This window comes from Taudactylus pleione, unplaced genomic scaffold (assembly GCF_031769625.1).
Source record: "Taudactylus pleione unplaced genomic scaffold, aTauple2 ptg000747l, whole genome shotgun sequence".
In the NCBI taxonomy this organism is placed as follows: Eukaryota; Metazoa; Chordata; class Amphibia; order Anura; family Myobatrachidae; genus Taudactylus; species Taudactylus pleione.
The window spans coordinates 3,393,069-3,415,141 of NW_028285149.1; the positions used below are offsets into that span (position 1 = coordinate 3,393,069).

The 22,073-nt window shown below is 46.8% G+C and overlaps 1 protein-coding gene across 1 annotated transcript in view; it reads left to right on the forward strand.

Moving 5' to 3' along the window:
- The window catches only part of LOC148477106 (pepsin A-like), a 600,278-nt gene that overhangs the window by 448,644 nt on the left and 129,561 nt on the right, over window positions 1-22,073 (forward strand). Inside the window, exon 8 of the mRNA XM_088457226.1 lies at window positions 1,722-1,820. Within this exon, the coding sequence (XP_088313352.1) occupies window positions 1,722-1,820 (99 nt within the window). The remainder of the gene's footprint in view (window positions 1-1,721; window positions 1,821-22,073) is intronic.

Below are 22,073 nucleotides of genomic sequence, written 5' to 3' on the forward strand. Positions count from 1 at the left end.
TATTGTAGTTATGCCCATGTGGCAAGGAAGATGGCCCCTCAGCTCTGGGCCCTATAGCAGCTGCACCACTTACACCTATGGTAGTTACACCCATGTGACAAGGAAGATGGGCCCCTCAGGTCTGGGCCCTATAGCAGCTGCACGCCTTAAACCTATGGTAGTTACACCCATGTGGCAAGGAAGATGGCCCCTTAGCTCTGGGCCCTATAGCAGCAGCACCTCTGACACCTATGGTAGTTAAACCAATGTGACAAGGAAGATGGTCCCTCAGCTCTGGGCCCCATAGCAGCTGCACCCCTTACTCCTATGGTAGTTACACCCATGTAACAAGGAAGATGGCCCCTCAGCTCTGGGCCCCATAGCAACTGCCCCCTTACACCTATGGTAGTTACACCCATGTGACAAGGAAGATGGACCCCTCAGCTCTGGGTCCTATAGCAGCTGCACCCCTTACACCTATGGTAGTTACACCCATGTGACAAGGAAGATGGGCCCCTCAGCTCTGGGCCCTATAGCAGCTGCACCACTTACACCTATGGTAGTTACACCCATGTGACAAGGAAGATGGGCCCCTCAGCTCTGGGCCCTATAGGAGCTGCACCCCTCACACCTATGATAGTTACACCCATGTGACAAGGAAGATGGCCCCTCAGCTCTGGGCCCTATAGCAGCTGTACCCCTTACACCTATGGTAGTTACACCCATGTGACAAGGAAGATGGGCCCCTCAGCTCTGGGCCCTATAGCAGCTGTACCCCTCGCACCTATGATAGTTACACCCATGTGACAAGGAAGATGGGCCCCTCAGTTCTGGGCCCTATAACAGCTGCACCCCTTACTCCTATGGTAGTTACACCCATGTGACATGAAAGATGGCCCCTCAGCTCTGGGCCCTATAGCAGCTGTACCCCTCGCACCTATGGTGGTTAAGCTCATATTTAGGGAGAATTAGATCACATAAAATTGGATATTACTTTAGAATAGAGTAATTGGCCTATATAAAGTTTATTACTTAGTTATTATGAGGGTTAGTTATTTATATACTATGGTTAGACCATATACCCATTATTCCAGTGGCATCCTCTGATGATGTAGTCTTAGGCAGAGAAACAGGGCAGGGTTTCATGCCACTGACAGCACCAAAAGAGCATACAGATATGCCCAGCTACAGCCTTGCCTGTAGCGCAGCGATTCGCGTGAAGGACTCCTGCGATCAGAGGCGTGCATTTGCATATCCATAGGAATGAATGAGAGACACAATCCCGCAACCAGAGATGCACATTCACATCTCCATAAGACTGAATGGAGATGCGCTCCCGCAATCGGGGAAGCACCATAGCGTATTGTGACGCATAGCGCGATGCACACGCCAATTTGTGGCGTGATCAGGCACAATGAACTTGGGTGCATCTGTACGCTCTATACTTTAACGTGAGTGTAACGACAAAGTGAGCAAAGCACGAGGAAACGTGTCTATCACATAACGGAGACCATATAGCCACACATTGCAGTGAGTTATATAAGAAGCTACCGGCCAGGTAAGTAGATCTACTCACCTTTGTCCTTACTGCTGGGATGAACACGTATCTTCTCTTTCTCTTTTAATTAATATTTATTGGACGTGTTTCATTTATCTCTGTGTATTTTATTTACTAGTGTTTGAGAGAGAGAGAAGTTTTAGTGATTGCATTAATAAATTAATATTTCTCTTCTACATTTCAGTATAATGTGGACTGTAACAATATTAGTTCCTTGCCTGATATCATCATAACACTTGATGGAATAAATTACCCTATACCTGCAAGTGCTTATATCAACCAGGTGAGCGGAAACACTGACTATGAGATATGTTTACTGGAATTAATAAACCTTATGTTAATGTGTCCCTAGGTACTATATAGGTTGGGTACAGGATGACGGTGCTTGGGATCAGAATCCCGACGCCAGCATCCCAACAGGGTTAGGATATTGACAACTGTCGGTAAGTATCCTAACCCTAAACCTAACCCTCCCTCCCCACAGCCTAAGCCTAACCCTCCATCCCCAGTGCCTAACCCTAACCTCCCCTCCAGCAGCCTAACCCTAACCTTTCCCCTAGTGCCTAACCCTAACACTCCCCCTAGTGCCTAACCCTAACCTCCCCTCCAGCAGCCTTACCCTAACCTTTCCCCTAGTGCCTAACCTCCCCTTAGTGCCTAACCCTAACAATCCCCTTACTGCCTAACCCTAACCTCCCCTCAAGCGGAATCAGTATGGAATCCCGGCTGCCGCATGGCCGGCAATTCGATTCCTGTCAGTGGCAGCCCGACATATCAGCAGAGCCCGGCAGCGCTGGAAATTATGTAGAAACTAACCTAACCTAACCCCCTAACCCTCCTTAGGGGAGCCTAACCCTAACCTCCCCCGCAAACGCCTAACCCCCCCCTTCCCCGCTGCCTAAACCTAAGTCCCCCGGGGGGGGTGCCTAACCCTAACCTCCACCCGGGGGTGCCTAACCCCCCCTTCCCCTAGCCTAACCCTCCCGGGGGGTGCCTAACCCTAAGTCCCCCACGGGTGCCCTAAACCTAACCCTACCCCCCCGCGGCTAGATATAGACGCCGGTCATTTATCCCACACCGGGATAAAGCAGCCAGGAAGCCGGCTGTCGGTATTAAGGCAGCCGATTTCCCGACTGCATACCCCTCCAGCAGCCTAACTCTAGCATTACCCCTAGTGCCTAACCCTAACACTCCCCAGAGTGCCAAACCCTAACCTCCCCTCCAGCAGCCTAACCCTCCCCTAGTGCCTAACTCTCCCGCTAGTGCCTAATCATAACCCTCCCCCTAAGTGCCTAACCCTTTCCCTGGTGCCTAACCCTAACCCTCCCCCTAGTGCCTAACCCTAACCCTGCCCCCTAGTGCCTAACCCCTAACCTCCCCCATCCTAGTGCCTAACCCTCCCCCTAACTGCCTAACCCTAACTCTCCCCCCTAGTGCCTAACCCTAACCCTCCCCCTAACTGCCTAACCCTAATCCTCCCCCTAACTGCCTAACCCTGCCCCTAGTGCCTAACCCTAACCCTGCCCCCTAGTGCCTAACCCCTAACCTCCCCCATCCTAGTGCCTAACCCTCCCCCTAACTGCCTAACCCTAACTCTCCCCCCTAGTGCCTAACCCTAACCCTCCCCCTAACTGCCTAACCCTAATCCTCCCCCTAACTGCCTAACCCTGCCCCTAGTGCCTAACCCTAACCCACCCCCTAGTGCCTAACCCTAATCCTCCCCTTAGTACCTAATCTTCCCTATCCAGCAGTCTAACCCTCCCCTAGTGCCTAACCCTAACCTCCCCTCCAGTAGCCTAACCATATCCTTCCCCGTTGTGCCTAATCCTAACCCTTTCCTAGTGCCTAACCCTCCCCCTAGTACCTAACCCTAACCCTCCCCACCAGCAGTCTAACCCTCCCCCTAGTGCCTAACCCACCCCCTAGTGCCTAACCCTAACCTCCCCTCCAGCAGTCTAACCCTAACCCCCCCTAGTATCTAACCCTCCCCTCCAGTAGTCTAACCCTCCCACAAGTGCCTAACCCTCCCCCTTGTGCCTAACCCTCCACCTAGTGTCTAACCCTCCACCTAGTGTCTAACCCTCCCCCTTGTGCCTTACCCTCCCCCTAGTGTCTAACCCTAAACCTGCCCCTAGTCCCTAACCGTCCATCTAGTGTCTAACCCTATACCTGCCCCTAGTCCCTAACCCTCCCCTTAGTGTCTAACCCTATCCCTGCCCCTAGTCCCTAACCCTCCCCCTAATGTCTAATCCTATCCCTTTCCTAGTGCCTAACCCTCCCCCTAGTACCTAACCCTAACCCTCCCCACCAGCAGTCTAACCCTCCCCCTAGTGCCTAACCCACCCCCTAGTGCCTAACCCTAACCTCCCCTCCAGCAGTCTAACCCTAACCCCCCCTAGTATCTAACCCTCCCCTCCAGTAGTCTAACCCTCCCACAAGTGCCTAACCCTCCCCCTTGTGCCTAACCCTCCACCTAGTGTCTAACCCTCCACCTAGTGTCTAACCCTCCCCCTTGTGCCTTACCCTCCCCCTAGTGTCTAACCCTAAACCTGCCCCTAGTCCCTAACCGTCCATCTAGTGTCTAACCCTATCCCTGCCCCTAGTGCCTAACCCTCCCCTTAGTGTCTAACCCTATCCCTGCCCCTAGTCCCTAACCCTCCCCTTAGTGTCTAACCCTATCCCTGCCCCTAGTCCCTAACCCTCCCCCTAATGTCTAATCCTATCCCTGCCCCTAGTCCCTAACCCTCCCCTTAGTGTCTAACCCTATCCCTGCCCCTAGTGCCTAACCCTCCCCTTAGTGTCTAACCCTATCCCTGCCCCTAGTACCTAACCCTCCCCCTAATGTCTTACCCTAACCCTGCCCCTAGTCCCTAACCCTCCCCCTAGTATCTAACCCTCCTTCTAGTGCCTAACCCTAACCTCCCCTCCAGCAGTCTAATCCTAACCCTCCCCCAAGTGCCTAACCCTCAACCTAGTGTCTAACCCTCCCCCTTGTGCCTTACCCTCCCCCTAGTGTCTAACCCTAAACCTGCCCCTAGTCCCTAACCGTCCACCTAGTGTCTAACCCTAACCCTCCCCCTAGTGCCTAACCCTCCCCCTAATGTCTAACCCTATCCCTGCCCCTACTACCTAACCCTCCCCCTAATGTCTAACCCTATCCCTGCCCCTAGTGCCTAACCCTCCCCCTAGTATCTAACCCTCCTCCTAGTGCCTAACCCTAACCTCCCCTCCAGCAGTCTAACCCTAACCCCCCCCTAGTACCTAACCCTCCCCTCCAGTAGTCTAACCCTCCCCCAAGTGCCTAACCCTCCACCTAGTGTCTAACCCTCCCCCTTGTGTCTTACCCTCCCTCTAGTGCCTTACCCTCCCCCTAGTGTCTAACCCTAAACCTGCCCCTAGTCCCTAACCGTCCACCTAGTGTCTAACCCTATCCCTGCCCCTAGTGCCTAACCCTCCCCCTAATGTTTAACCCTATCCCTGCCCCTAGTACCTAACCCTCACCCTAATGTCTAACCCTATCCCTGCCCCTAGTCCGTAGCCCTCCCCCTAATGTATAACCCTATCCTGCCCCTAGTACCTAACCCTCCCCTTAGTGTCTAACCCTATCCCTGCCCCTAGTCCCTAACCCTCCCCCTAATGTCTTACCCTAACCCTGCCCCTAGTCCCTAACCCTCCCCCTAATGTCTTACCCTAACCCTGCCCCTAGTCCCAAACCCTCCCCTTAGTGTCTAACCCTATCCCTGCCCCTAGTGCCTAACCCTTCCCCTAATGTCTAACCCTATCCCTGCCCATAGTCCCTAACCCTCCCCTTAGTGTCTAACCCTATCCCTGCCCATAGTCCCTAACCCTCCCCTTAGTGTCTAACCCTATCCCTGCCCCTAGTCCCTAACCCTCCCCTTAGTGTCTAACCCTATCCCTGCCCCTAGTGCCTAACCCTCCCCCTAATGTCTAACCCTATCCCTGCCCCTAGTGCCTAACCCTCCCTCTAATGTCTTACCCTATCCCTGCCCCTAGTACCTAACCCTCCCCTTAGTGTCTAACCCTATCCCTGCCCCTAGAACCTAACCCTCCCCTTAGTGTCTAACCCTATCCCTGCCCCTAGTGCCTAACCCTCCCCCTAATGTCTTACCCAATCCCTGCCCCTAGTACCTAACCCTCCCCTTAGTGTCTAACCCTATCCCTGCCCCTAGTACCTAACCCTCCCCTTAGTGTCTAACCCTATCCCTGCCCCTAGTGCCTAACCCTCCCCCTAATGTCTAACCCTATCCCTGCCCCTAATCCCTAACCCTCCCCTTAGTGTCTAACCCTATCCCTGCCCCTAGTGCCTAACCCTCCCCCTAATGTCTTACCCTATCCCTGCCCCTAGTACCTAACCCTCCCCTTAGTGTCTAACCCTATCCCTGCCCCTAGAACCTAACCCTCCCCTTAGTGTCTAACCCTATCCCTGCCCCTAGTGCCTAACCCTCCCCCTAATGTCTTACCCTATCCCTGCCCCTAGTACCTAACCCTCCCCTTAGTGTCTAACCCTATCCCTGCCCCTAGTACCTAACCCTTCCCTTAATGTCTAACCCTATCACTGCCCCTAGTGCCTAACCCTTCCCCTAATGTCTAACCCTATCCCTGCCCCTAGTCCCTAACCCTCCCTCTAATGTCTAACCCTATCCCTGCCCCTAGTGCCTAACCCTCCCCTTAGTGTCTAACCCTATCCCTGCCCCTAGTGCCTAACCCTTCCTCTAATGTCTATCCCTACCCCTGCCCATAGTCCCTAACCCTCCCCTTAGTGTCTAACCCTATCCCTGCCCCTAGTGCCTAACCCTCCCCTTAGTGTCTAACCCTATCCCTGCCCCTAGTACCTAACCCTCCCCTTAGTGTCTAACCCTATCCCTGCCCCTAGTACCTAACCCTCCCCTTAGTGCCTGATCCTCCCCCTGCCCCTAGTACCTAACCCTCCCCTTAGTGTCTAACCCTATCCCTGCCCCTAGTACCTAACCCTCCCCTTAGTGCCTGATCCTCCCCCTGCCCCTAGTGTTTAACCCTAATCCTCCCCATAACCCCACTACTTGCCATTGGGATTCCGGCGCAAGTCTCGACAGCCGGGATTGAAACTACATCCTGTACAATACTTGTGTGTCCAGTATAACAATATATATAATAAATGAGCTGCCTGTCGCTGTGTGACATCATAGAATAGGGGAATCTGGGCCTGATTTCACATGTACACACTAATGCCACTATTGCTGCCAGTTTGTGCGCATCAGCTGTGCGAACATATGCAAATGAGACGCCCACCGGCAGCTTCGCAAATCTGAGCAATTGATAGAAAGATGCAGCTTTGGTCGCAGGTCAGTTGAATATGGAAGTTCTGAGTAACCTTATGGTTACGCCAAATGACCGCCAGAGCTGAGACACCGGAGCATTATCAGCTGCCTATGCAATCACGATCACAGTGTGCGACACCTGACTCTGCTGCGTCTGAGCTGCCCCATTACCTCCCACGGCGGCCATGGCCCACGGTAAAGAAACATGATGCATTGCGCAGATCACCGATAATCGCTCCACTGCATACACATCTGCATTTTGTCCATCTCCGAATCAGGCCCTTTGTCACTAACAGTGATGCACACATTAACATATACATCTAGCATTGAATAAACTGATTATGATGCCTACTGTAATATCATTAGCACTATGCAAGATATAGATATAGGGTGATATAAAGCAACAGACACTGGTTCATGTAGCTTAGACATATATTTTCCTATACCCAGCAGATCCCATTGTCTTCAGCAATAGTTATTCCATACTGAGTATAGTTATCTCACATTACATCTGAATCTACTGTAGCTGTCCTGAGAGATGTTCCCATTACAGCCTCCATATACTGTAACTTCCCTGAGAAGGTGCATCATACTAATCACACGTTACCCGGATCATGTAGCAGCGGTCTCTATGACAGCCACAATATAACCTCCCTGAGAAGATGCATCATACTAATCACACGTTACCTGGATCATGTAGCAGCGGTTTCTATTACACCCACAATATAACATCCCTGAGAAGGTGCATCATACTAATCACACGTTACCTGGATCATGCAGCAGCGGTTTCTATTACACCCACAATATAACCTCCCTGAGAAGGTGCATCATACTAATCACACGTTACCTGGATCATGTAGCAGCGGTTTCTATTACACCCACAATGTAACATCCCTGAGAAGGTGCATCATACTAATCACACGTTATCCGGATCATGTATCAGCGGTCTCTATGACAGCCACAATATAACCTCCCTGAGAAGATGCATCATACTAATCACACGTTACCTGGATCATGCAGCAGCGGTTTCTATTACACCCACAATATAACCTCCCTGAGAAGGTGCATCATACTAATCACACGGTACCACGATCATGTAGCAGCGGTTTCTATTACACCCACAATATAACCTCCCTGAGAAGGTGCATCATACTAATCACACGGTACCACGATCATGTAGCAGCGGTTTCTTTTACACCCACAATATAACATCCCTGAGAAGGTGCATCATACTATTCACACGTTACCTGGATCATGCAGCAGCGGTTTCTATTACACCCACAATATAACCTCCCTGAGAAGGTGCATCATACTAATCACACGGTACCACGATCATGTAGCAGCGGTTTCTATTACACCCACAATGTAACATCCCTGAGAAGGTGCATCATACTAATCACACGGTACCACGATCATGTAGCAGCGGTTTCTATTACACCCACAATGTAACATCCCTGAGAAGATGCATCATACTAATCACACGTTACCCGGATCATGTAGCAGCGGTTTCTATTACACCCACAATATAACATCCCTGAGAAGATGCATCATACTAATCACACGGTACCACGATCATGTAGCAGCGGTTTCTATTACACCCACAATATAACATCCCTGAGAAGGTGCATCATACTAATCACACGTTACCCAGATCATGAATCAGTGGTTTCTATTACACCCACAATATAACATCCCTGAGAAGGTGCATCATACTAATCACACGTTACCCGGATCAAGTAGCAGCAGTTTCTATTACACCCACAATATAACATCCCTGAGAAGGTGCATCATACTAATCACACGTTACCCGGATCATGCAGCAGCGGTTTCTATTACACCCACAATATAACATCCCTGAGAAGATGCATCATACTAATCACACGGTACCACGATCATGTAGCAGCGGTCTCTATGACAGCCACAATATAACCTCCCTGAGAAGATGCATCATACTAATCACACGTTACCTGGATCATGTAGCAGCGGTCTCTATGACACCCACAATATAACATCCCTGAGAAGGTGCATCATACTAATCACATGTTACCTGGATCATGTATCAGCGGATTCTATTACACCCACAATATAACCTCCCTGAGAAGATGCATCATACTAATCACACGTTACCCGGATCATGTAGCAGCGGTTTCTATTACACCTACAATATAACATCCCTGAGAAGGTGCATCATACTAATCACACGTTACCCGGATCATGTAGCAGCAGTTTCTATTACACCCACAATATAACATCCCTGAGAAGGTGCATCATACTAATCACTAGGGATGTGCGCCGGACCATTTTTGCCGGATTTGGATTTGGTTCTAATTCGTCGTCTAATTCGTGGATTTGCCAAACTGCGGTGACTGGCTTTGGATTTGGATTTGGATTTGGATTTTTTTACAAAAATTGACAAAAAAAGCTAAAATCACATAAATTGGTCTTTTTTTTCGTCCTAGAGTATTATTAACCTCAATAACATTAATTTCCAGTCAATTTAGACCATATCACAGCTCATAATATTGTTTTCAACATTATTTGCCAAAGGTTGCAGTGAGCTGACTGGTTACTAAGCGACAAAGCAGCGGCACAACGACACATACACCACAGTATAAAGCACATCTATGACACATTGCCACACAGCAGTGGCAGAAATGAAAAGTAGTGCACCCACCCAGTGGGGTACGGCCAGCAGAGTCACAGTACTTGTTTACAAAGTGGGCTACGGCCCTAGGAGTCACAGTGCACAATCTTATTCGCATTACACCGCACATAGGGCCTGATTCACATTACACCATAAAGTAGTGCCTCTTATTTATGTTACGACACACAGTAGTGCCCCTTTTACACAATGCCCACAGTAGTGACCCTTTTACACAATGCCCACAGTAGCGGTGTCCCTTACACAATGTCCCCCAGCAGTGGTGCCCCCTATGCAGTCCCCTTAGTAGTAGGGTCCACTATGCAGTGCCCCCAGTAGAATGCCCCCAGTAGTATGCCCCCCATTAGCAGGCCCCCCCAGTAGTATGCCCCCCATTAGCATGCCACCCAGTAGTATGCCCCCCATTAGCAGGCCCCCCCAGTAGTATGCCCCCCATTAGCATGCCACCCAGTAGTATGGCCCCCCAGTAGTATGGCCCCCCCAGTAGTAGGCTGCCCCAGTAGCAGGCCCCCCCCAGTAGTAGGCTGCCCCCAGTAGTAGCCCCCCTGTAGTATGGGCCCCCCCTGTAGTATGGCCCCCCTGTAGTAGGCTGCCCCAGTAGCAGGCCCCCCCCCCAGTAGTAGTAAGCCCCCCCAGTAGTATGGCCCCCCCAGTAGCAGGCCCCTCAGTAGTATGGCCCTCCCAGTAGCAGACCCCCCCCCCAGTAGTATAGCCCCCCCAGTAGCAGGCCCCTCTGTAGTATGGCCCCCCCAGTAGTATAGCCCCCCCAGTAGCAGACCCCCCCCAGTAGTGCAGACCCCCCCCAGTAGTATGGCCCCCCGCACCCCCAGTAGCAGACCCCCCCCCCAGTAGCGCCCCCGGCCCTTGCACAAATAAAAAAATAAAAACTTACCTGTATCCCCGCTCCCGCGCCGTCCGCTCTGTCACACGCTGAGGAGGGAGCCGGAAGACGGAGCTCATGTGTGAGCTCCAGCCGGCTTCCTCCGTGCAGCAGCCAATGAGAGTCTGTGTGACTCTCATTGGCTGCTGTAACAAACACACAGCTGCCGCTGGCGGCTGTGTGTCTGTGTAGGGCAGAGCGCTATCACTGCTCTCTGCCCTACACGCGAGGAGACCTGATGTCGGATTCTTTAGTGAGAATCCGACATCAGGTGACCGCCGTTCGGCCCCGAACGGGGATCCGAGTCAGGCGGTGAACACCCGAACAGGGTTCGGGTGGACTCGGATCCCCAATGTTCGGAGCGGTTCGGATTCCACAGAATCCGAACCGCTCATCTCTACTAGTCACACGGTACCACGATCATGTAGCAGCGGTCTCTATGGCAGCCACAATATAACCTCCCTGAGAAGATGCAACATACTAATCACACGTTACCCGGATCTTGTAGCAGCAGTTTCTATTACACCCACAATGTAACATCCCTGAGAAGGTGCATCATACTATTCACACGGTACCACGATCATATAGCAGCGGTCTCTATGACAGTCACAATATAACCTCCCTGAGAAGATGCATCATACTAAACACACGTTACCCGGATCATGTAGCAGCGGTTTCTATTACACCCACAATATAACCTCCATGAGAAGGTGCATCATACTAATCACACAATAACCGGATCATGTAGCAGCGGTATCTATTACACCCACAATATAACATCCCTGAGAAGATGCATCATACTAATCACACGTTACCCGGATCATGTACCAGCGGTTTCTACAACAGCCACAGTATAACCTCCCTTAGAAGGTGCATCATACTAATCACACGTTACCCGGATCATGGAGCAGCGGTTTCTATAACAGCCACAATATAACCTCCCTGAGAAGGTGCATCATACTAAACACATGTTTTCCTTATCATGTAGCTGCGGTTTCTATTACAGCCACAATATAACATCCCTGAGACGGTGCATCATACTAATCACACATTACACCATACATGTAGCAGCGGTCTCTATTACAGCCACAATATAACCTCCCTGAGAAGATGCATCATACTAATCACATGTAACCTAGATCATGTACCAGTGGTTTCTATTACACCCACAATATAACCTACCTGAGAAGGAGTATCATACTAATCACACTTTACACCATACATGTAGCAGCGGTTTCTATTATACCAACAATATAACCTCACTGAGAAGGTGCATCATACTAATCACATGTTTCCCAGATCATGTAGCAGCGGTCTCTATTAAACCCACAATATAACCTCACTGAGAAGGTGCATCATACTAATCACATGTAACCCAGATCATGTAGCAGCGGTCTCTATTAAACCCACAATATAACCCTCCTGAGAAGGTGCATCATACTAATCACACGTTACAACAATCATGTAGCAGCGGTTTCTATTACAGCCACAATATAACCTCCCTGAGAAGGTGCATCATACTAATCACATGTTTCCCAGATCATGTAGCAGCGGTTTCTGTTACAGCCACAATATAACCTCCCTGAGAAGGTGCATCATACTAATCACATATTGCCCTTATCATGTAGCAGCGGTATCTATTACAGCCACAATATAACCTCCCTGAGAAGGTGCATCATACTAATCACATGTTTCCCAGATCATGTAGCAGCGGTTTCTATTACAGCCACAATATAACCTCCCTGAAAAGGTGCTCCATACTAATCACACGTTTCCCAGATAATGTAGCAGCGGTTTCTATTATAGCCACAATATAACCCACCCTGAGATGGTGCATCATAATAATTACACGTTACACCATTCATGTAGCAGCGGTCTCTATTACAGCCACACTATAACCTCCCTGAGAAGATGCATCATGCTAATCACATGTAACCTAGATCATGTAGCAGTGGTTTCTATTACACCCACAATATAACCTAACTGAGAAGGTGCATCATACTAATCACACGTTACACCAATCATGTAGCAGCGGTTTCTATTACAGCCACAATATAACAGCCCTGAGAAGGTGCATCATACAAATCACATGTAACCCAGATCATGTAGCAGTGATCTCTATTAATCCCACAATATAACCTTCCTGAGAAGGTGCATCATACTAATCACACGTTACCAGGATCACGTAGCGGCGGTTTCTATTACAGCCACAATAAAACCTCCCTGAGAAGATGCATCATACTAATCACATGTTACCCAGATCATGAAGCAGCGCTATTAATTACACTCACAATATAACCTCCCTGAGAAGGTGCATCATACTAATCACACGTTAACCAGATCATGTAGCAGCGCTCTCTATTACAGCCACACTATAACCTCCCTGAGAAGATGCATCATGCTAATCACATGTAACCTAGATCATGTAGCAGTGGTTTCTATTACACCCACAATATAACCTAACTGAGAAGGTGCATCATACTAATCACACGTTACACCAATCATGTAGCAGCGGTTTCTATTACAGCCACAATATAACATCCCTGAGAAGGTGCATCATACTAATCACACGTTACACCAATCATGTAGCAGCGGTTTCTATTACAGCCACAATATAACAGCCCTGAGAAGGTGCATCATACTAATCACATGTAACCCAGATCATGTAGCAGCGATCTCTATTAATCCCACAATATAACCTTCCTGAGAAGGTGCATCATACTAATCACACGTTACCAGGATCACGTAGCGGCGGTTTCTATTACAGCCACAATACAACCTCCCTGAGAAGATGCATCATACTAATCACATGTTACCCAGATCATGAAGCAGCGCTATTTATTACACTCACAATATAACCTCCCTGAGAAGGTGCATCATACTAATCACACGTTAACCAGATCATGTAGCAGCGCTCTCTATTACAGCCACAATATAACCTCCCTGAGAAGGTGCATCAATCTTATCACATGTTTCCCTTATCATGTAGCAGCGGTTTCTATTAGAGACACAATATAACCTCCCTGAGAAAGTGCATCATACTAAACACATGTTTCCCTTATTATGTAGCTGCAGTTTCTATTACACCCACAATATAACCTCCTTGAGAAGGTGCATCATACTAATCACACGTTACCCAGATCACGTAGCAGTGGTTTCTATTACACCCACAATATAACCTCCCTGAGAAGGTGCATCATACTAATCACACGTTACCCAGATCATGTAGCAGCGGTTTCTATTACACCCACAATATAACATCCCTGAGAAGGTGCATCATACTAATCACACATTACCAGGATCAAGTATCAGCGGTTTCTATTACACCCACAATATTTCCTCCCTGAGAAGGTGCATCATACTAGTCACACGTTACCCGGATCATGCAGCAGCGGTTTCTATTACACCCACAATATATCCTCCCTGAGAAGGTGCATCGTACTAGTCACACGTTACCCGGATCATGCAGCAGCGGTTTCTATTACACCCACAATATAACATCCCAGAGAAGATGCATCATACTAATCACACGTTACCCGGATCATGTAGCAGAGGTATCTATTACACCCACAATATATCCTCCCTGAGAAGGTGCATCATACTAATCACACGTTACCCAGATCATGTAGCAGCGGTTTCTATTACACCCACAATATATCCTCCCTGAGAAGGTGCATCATACTAGTCACACGTTACCCGGATCATGCAGCAGCGGTTTCTATTACACCCACAATATATCATCCCAGAGAAGATGCATCATACTAATCACACGTTACCCGGATCATGTAGCAGAGGTATCTATTACACCCACAATATATCCTCCCTGAGAAGGTGCATCATACTAATCACACGTTACCCAGATCATGTAGCAGCGGTTTTTATTACAGCCACAAAATAACCTCCCTGAGAAGGTGCATCATACTAATCACACGTTACCCAGATCATGCAGCAGCGGTTTCTATTACACCCACAATATAACATCCCTGAGAAGATGCATCATACTAATCACACATTACCCAGATCATGTAGCAGTGGTTTCTATTACACCCACAACATAACCTCCCTGAGAAGGTGCATCATACTAATTACACGTTACCCAGATCATGTAGCAGCGGTTTCTATTACACCCACAATATAACCTCCCAGAGAAGGTGCATCATACTAATCACACGTTACCCAGATCATGCAGCAGCGTTTTCTATTACACCCACAATATAACATCCCTGAGAAGATGCATCATACTAATCACACGTTACCCAGATCATGCAGCAGCGGTTTCTATTACACCCACAATATAACCACCCTGAGAAGGTGCATCATACTAATTACACGTTACCCAGATCATGTAGCAGCAGTTTCTATTACACCCACAATATAACCTCCCTGAGAAGGTGCATCACACTAATCACACGTTACCCGGATCATGTAGCAGCGGTTTCTATTACACCCACAATATAACATCCCTGAGAAGGTGCATCATACTAATCACACGTTACCCGGATCATGTAGCAGCTGTTTCTATTACAGCCACAATATATCCTCCCTGAGAAGGTGCATCATACTAATCACACGTTACCCAGATCATGTATCAGCGGTTTCTATTACAGCCACAATATAACCTCCCTGAGAAGGTGCATCATACTAATCACACGTTACCCAGATCACGTAGCAGTGGTTTCTATTACACCCACAATATAACCTCCCTGAGAAGGTGAATCATACTAATCACACGTTACCCGGATCATGTAGCAGCGGTATCTATTACACTCACAATATATCCTCCCTGAGAAGGTGCATCATTCTAATCACACGTTACCCAGATCATGCAGCAGCGGTTTCTATTACACCCACAATATAACATCCCTGAGAAGATGCATCATACTAATCATACGTTACCCAAATCATGTAGCAGTGGTTTCTATTACACCCACAACATAACCTCCCTGAGAAGGTGCATCATACTAATCACACGTTACCCAGATCATGTAGCAGCGGTATCTATTACACCCACAATATAACCTCCCTGAGATGGTGCATCATACTAATCACACGTTACCCTTATCATGTAGCAGCGGTTTCTATTACACCCACAATATAACCTCCCTGAGAAGGTGCATCATACTAAACACACGTTACCCTTATCATGTAGCAGCGGTATCTATTACACCCACAATATAACATCCCTGAGAAGGTGCATCATACTAATCACATGTTACCCAGATCATGTAGCAGCGGTATCTATTACAGCCATAATAGAACCTCCCTGAGAAGGTGCATCATACTAATCACATGTTTCCCAGATCATGTAGCAGCGGTTTCTATTACAGCCACAATATAACCTCCCTGAAAAGGTGCACCATACTAATCACACGTTTCCCAGATAATGTAGCAGCGGTTTCTATTATAGCCACAATATAACCCACCCTGACATGGTGCATCATAATAATTACACGTTACACCATTCATGTAGCAGCGGTCTCTATTACAGCCACACTATAACCTCCCTGAGAAGATGCATCATGCTAATCACATGTAACCTAGATCATGTAGCAGTGGTTTCTATTACACCCACAATATAACCTAACTGAGAAGGTGCATCATACTAATCACACGTTACACCAATCATGTAGCAGCGGTTTCTATTACAGCCACAATATAACATCCCTGAGAAGGTGCATCATACTAATCACACGTTACACCAATCATGTAGCAGCGGTTTCTATTACAGCCACAATATAACAGCCCTGAGAAGGTGCATCATACAAATCACATGTAACCCAGATCATGTAGCAGCGATCTCTATTAATCCCACAATATAACCTTCCTGAGAAGGTGCATCATACTAATCACACGTTACCAGGATCACGTAGCGGCGGTTTCTATTACAGCCACAATAAAACCTCCCTGAGAAGATGCATCATACTAATCACATGTTACCCAGATCATGAAGCAGCGCTATTAATTACACTCACAATATAACCTCCCTGAGAAGGTGCATCATACTAATCACACGTTAACCAGATCATGTAGCAGCGCTCTCTATTACAGCCACACTATAACCTCCCTGAGAAGATGCATCATGCTAATCACATGTAACCTAGATCATGTAGCAGTGGTTTCTATTACACCCACAATATAACCTAACTGAGAAGGTGCATCATACTAATCACACGTTACACCAATCATGTAGCAGCGGTTTCTATTACAGCCACAATATAACATCCCTGAGAAGGTGCATCATACTAATCACACGTTACACCAATCATGTAGCAGCGGTTTCTATTACAGCCACAATATAACAGCCCTGAGAAGGTGCATCATACTAATCACATGTAACCCAGATCATGTAGCAGCGATCTCTATTAATCCCACAATATAACCTTCCTGAGAAGGTGCATCATACTAATCACACGTTACCAGGATCACGTAGCGGCGGTTTCTATTACAGCCACAATACAACCTCCCTGAGAAGATGCATCATACTAATCACATGTTACCCAGATCATGAAGCAGCGCTATTTATTACACTCACAATATAACCTCCCTGAGAAGGTGCATCATACTAATCACACGTTAACCAGATCATGTAGCAGCGCTCTCTATTACAGCCACAATATAACCTCCCTGAGAAGGTGCATCAATCTTATCACATGTTTCCCTTATCATGTAGCAGCGGTTTCTATTAGAGACACAATATAACCTCCCTGAGAAAGTGCATCATACTAAACACATGTTTCCCTTATTATGTAGCTGCAGTTTCTATTACACCCACAATATAACCTCCTTGAGAAGGTGCATTATACTAATCACACGTTACCCAGATCACGTAGCAGTGGTTTCTATTACACCCACAATATAACCTCCCTGAGAAGGTGCATCATACTAATCACACGTTACCCAGATCATGTAGCAGCGGTTTCTATTACACCCACAATATAACATCCCTGAGAAGGTGCATCATACTAATCACACGTTACCAGGATCAAGTATCAGCGGTTTCTATTACACCCACAATATATCCTCCCTGAGAAGGTGCATCATACTAGTCACACGTTACCCGGATCATGCAGCAGCGGTTTCTATTACACCCACAATATATCCTCCCTGAGAAGGTGCATCATACTAGTCACACGTTACCCGGATCATGCAGCAGCGGTTTCTATTACACCCACAATATAACATCCCAGAGAAGATGCATCATACTAATCACACGTTACCCGGATCATGTAGCAGAGGTATCTATTACACCCACAATATATCCTCCCTGAGAAGGTGCATCATACTAATCACACGTTACCCAGATCATGTAGCAGCGGTTTCTATTACACCCACAATATATCCTCCCTGAGAAGGTGCTCATACTAGTCACACGTTACCCGGATCATGCAGCAGCGGTTTCTATTACACCCACAATATAACATCCCAGAGAAGATGCATCATACTAATCACACGCTACCCGGATCATGTAGCAGAGGTATCTATTACACCCACAATATATCCTCCCTGAGAAGGTGCATCATACTAATCACACGTTACCCAGATCATGTAGCAGCGGTTTTTATTACAGCCACAAAATAACCTCCCTGAGAAGGTGCATCATACTAATCACACGTTACCCAGATCATGCAGCAGCGGTTTCTATTACACCCACAATATAACATCCCTGAGAAGATGCATCATACTAATCACACGTTACCCAGATCATGTAGCAGTGGTTTCTATTACACCCACAACATAACCTCCCTGAGAAGGTGCATCATACTAATTACACGTTACCCAGATCATGTAGCAGCGGTTTCTATTACACCCACAATATAACCTCCCAGAGAAGGTGCATCATACTAATCACACGTTACCCAGATCATGCAGCAGCGGTTTCTATTACACCCACAATATAACATCCCTGAGAAGATGCATCATACTAATCACACGTTACCCAGATCATGTAGCAGTGGTTTCTATTACACCCACAACATAACCTCCCTGAGAAGGTGCATCATACTAATTACACGTTACCCAGATCATGTAGCAGTGGTTTCTATTACACCCACAACATAACCACCCTGAGAAGGTGCATCATACTAATTACACGTTACCCAGATCATGTAGCAGCGGTTTCTATTACACCCACAATATAACCTCCCTGAGAAGGTGCATCATACTAATCACACGTTACCCGGATCATGTAGCAGCGGTTTCTATTACACCCACAATATAACATACCTGAGAAGGTGCATCATACTAATCACACGTTACCCGGATCATGTAGCAGCTGTTTCTATTACAGCCACAATATATCCTCCCTGAGAAGGTGCATCATACTAATCACACGTTACCCAGATCATGTATCAGCGGTTTCTATTACAGCCACAATATAACCTCCCTGAGAAGGTGCATCATACTAATCACACGTTACCCAGATCACGTAGCAGTGGTTTCTATTACACCCACAATATAACCTCCCTGAGAAGGTGAATCATACTAATCACACGTTACCCGGATCATGTAGCAGCGGTATCTATTACACTCACAATATATCCTCCCTGAGAAGGTGCATCATACTAATCACACGTTACCCAGATCATGCAGCAGCGGTTTCTATTACACCCACAATATAACATCCCTGAGAAGATGCATCATACTAATCACACATTACCCAGATCATGTAGCAGTGGTTTCTATTACACCCACAACATAACCTCCCTGAGAAGGTGCATCATACTAATTACACGTTACCCAGATCATGTAGCAGCGGTTTCTATTACACCCACAATATAACCTCCCAGAGAAGGTGCATCATACTAATCACACGTTACCCAGATCATGCAGCAGCGTTTTCTATTACACCCACAATATAACATCCCTGAGAAGATGCATCATACTAATCACACGTTACCCAGATCATGCAGCAGCGGTTTCTATTACACCCACAATATAACCACCCTGAGAAGGTGCATCATACTAATTACACGTTACCCAGATCATGTAGCAGCAGTTTCTATTACACCCACAATATAACCTCCCTGAGAAGGTGCATCACACTAATCACACGTTACCCGGATCATGTAGCAGCGGTTTCTATTACACCCACAATATAACATCCCTGAGAAGGTGCATCATACTAATCACACGTTACCCGGATCATGTAGCAGCTGTTTCTATTACAGCCACAATATATCCTCCCTGAGAAGGTGCATCATACTAATCACACGTTACCCAGATCATGTATCAGCGGTTTCTATTACAGCCACAATATAACCTCCCTGAGAAGGTGCATCATACTAATCACACGTTACCCAGATCACGTAGCAGTGGTTTCTATTACACCCACAATATAACCTCCCTGAGAAGGTGAATCATACTAATCACACGTTACCCGGATCATGTAGCAGCGGTATCTATTACACTCAAAATATATCCTCCCTGAGAAGGTGCATCATTCTAATCACACGTTACCCAGATCATGCAGCAGCGGTTTCTATTACACCCACAATATAACATCCCTGAGAAGATGCATCATACTAATCATACGTTACCCAAATCATGTAGCAGTGGTTTCTATTACACCCACAACATAACCTCCCTGAGAAGGTGCATCATACTAATCACACGTTACCCAGATCATGTAGCAGCGGTATCTATTACACCCACAATATAACCTCCCTGAGATGGTGCATCATACTAATCACACGTTACCCTTATCATGTAGCAGCGGTTTCTATTACACCCACAATATAACCTCCCTGAGAAGGTGCATCATACTAAACACACGTTACCCTTATCATGTAGCAGCGGTATCTATTACACCCACAATATAACATCCCTGAGAAGGTGCATCATACTAATCACATGTTACCCAGATCATGTAGCAGCGGTATCTATTACAGCCATAATAGAACCTCCCTGAGAAGGTGCATCATACTAATCACATGTTTCCCAGATCATGTAGCAGCGGTTTCTATTACAGCCACAATATAACCTCCCTGAAAAGGTGCACCATACTAATCACACGTTTCCCAGATAATGTAGCAGCGGTTTCTATTATAGCCACAATATAACCCACCCTGACATGGTGCATCATAATAATTACACGTTACACCATTCATGTAGCAGCGGTCTCTATTACAGCCACACTATAACCTCCCTGAGAAGATGCATCATGCTAATCACATGTAACCTAGATCATGTAGCAGTGGTTTCTATTACACCCACAATATAACCTAACTGAGAAGGTGCATCATACTAATCACACGTTACACCAATCATGTAGCAGCGGTTTCTATTACAGCCACAATATAACATCCCTGAGAAGGTGCATCATACTAATCACACGTTACACCAATCATGTAGCAGCGGTTTCTATTACAGCCACAATATAACAGCCCTGAGAAGGTGCATCATACAAATCACATGTAACCCAGATCATGTAGCAGCGATCTCTATTAATCCCACAATATAACCTTCCTGAGAAGGTGCATCATACTAATCACACGTTACCAGGATCACGTAGCGGCGGTTTCTATTACAGCCACAATAAAACCTCCCTGAGAAGATGCATCATACTAATCACATGTTACCCAGATCATGAAGCAGCGCTATTAATTACACTCACAATATAACCTCCCTGAGAAGGTGCATCATACTAATCACACGTTAACCAGATCATGTAGCAGCGCTCTCTATTACAGCCACACTATAACCTCCCTGAGAAGATGCATCATGCTAATCACATGTAACCTAGATCATGTAGCAGTGGTTTCTATTACACCCACAATATAACCTAACTGAGAAGGTGCATCATACTAATCACACGTTACACCAATCATGTAGCAGCGGTTTCTATTACAGCCACAATATAACATCCCTGAGAAGGTGCATCATACTAATCACACGTTACACCAATCATGTAGCAGCGGTTTCTATTACAGCCACAATATAACAGCCCTGAGAAGGTGCATCATACTAATCACATGTAACCCAGATCATGTAGCAGCGATCTCTATTAATCCCACAATATAACCTTCCTGAGAAGGTGCATCATACTAATCACACGTTACCAGGATCACGTAGCGGCGGTTTCTATTACAGCCACAATACAACCTCCCTGAGAAGATGCATCATACTAATCACATGTTACCCAGATCATGAAGCAGCGCTATTTATTACACTCACAATATAACCTCCCTGAGAAGGTGCATCATACTAATCACACGTTAACCAGATCATGTAGCAGCGCTCTCTATTACAGCCACAATATAACCTCCCTGAGAAGGTGCATCAATCTTATCACATGTTTCCCTTATCATGTAGCAGCGGTTTCTATTAGAGACACAATATAACCTCCCTGAGAAAGTGCATCATACTAAACACATGTTTCCCTTATTATGTAGCTGCAGTTTCTATTACACCCACAATATAACCTCCTTGAGAAGGTGCATTATACTAATCACACGTTACCCAGATCACGTAGCAGTGGTTTCTATTACACCCACAATATAACCTCCCTGAGAAGGTGCATCATACTAATCACACGTTACCCAGATCATGTAGCAGCGGTTTCTATTACACCCACAATATAACATCCCTGAGAAGGTGCATCATACTAATCACACGTTACCAGGATCAAGTATCAGCGGTTTCTATTACACCCACAATATATCCTCCCTGAGAAGGTGC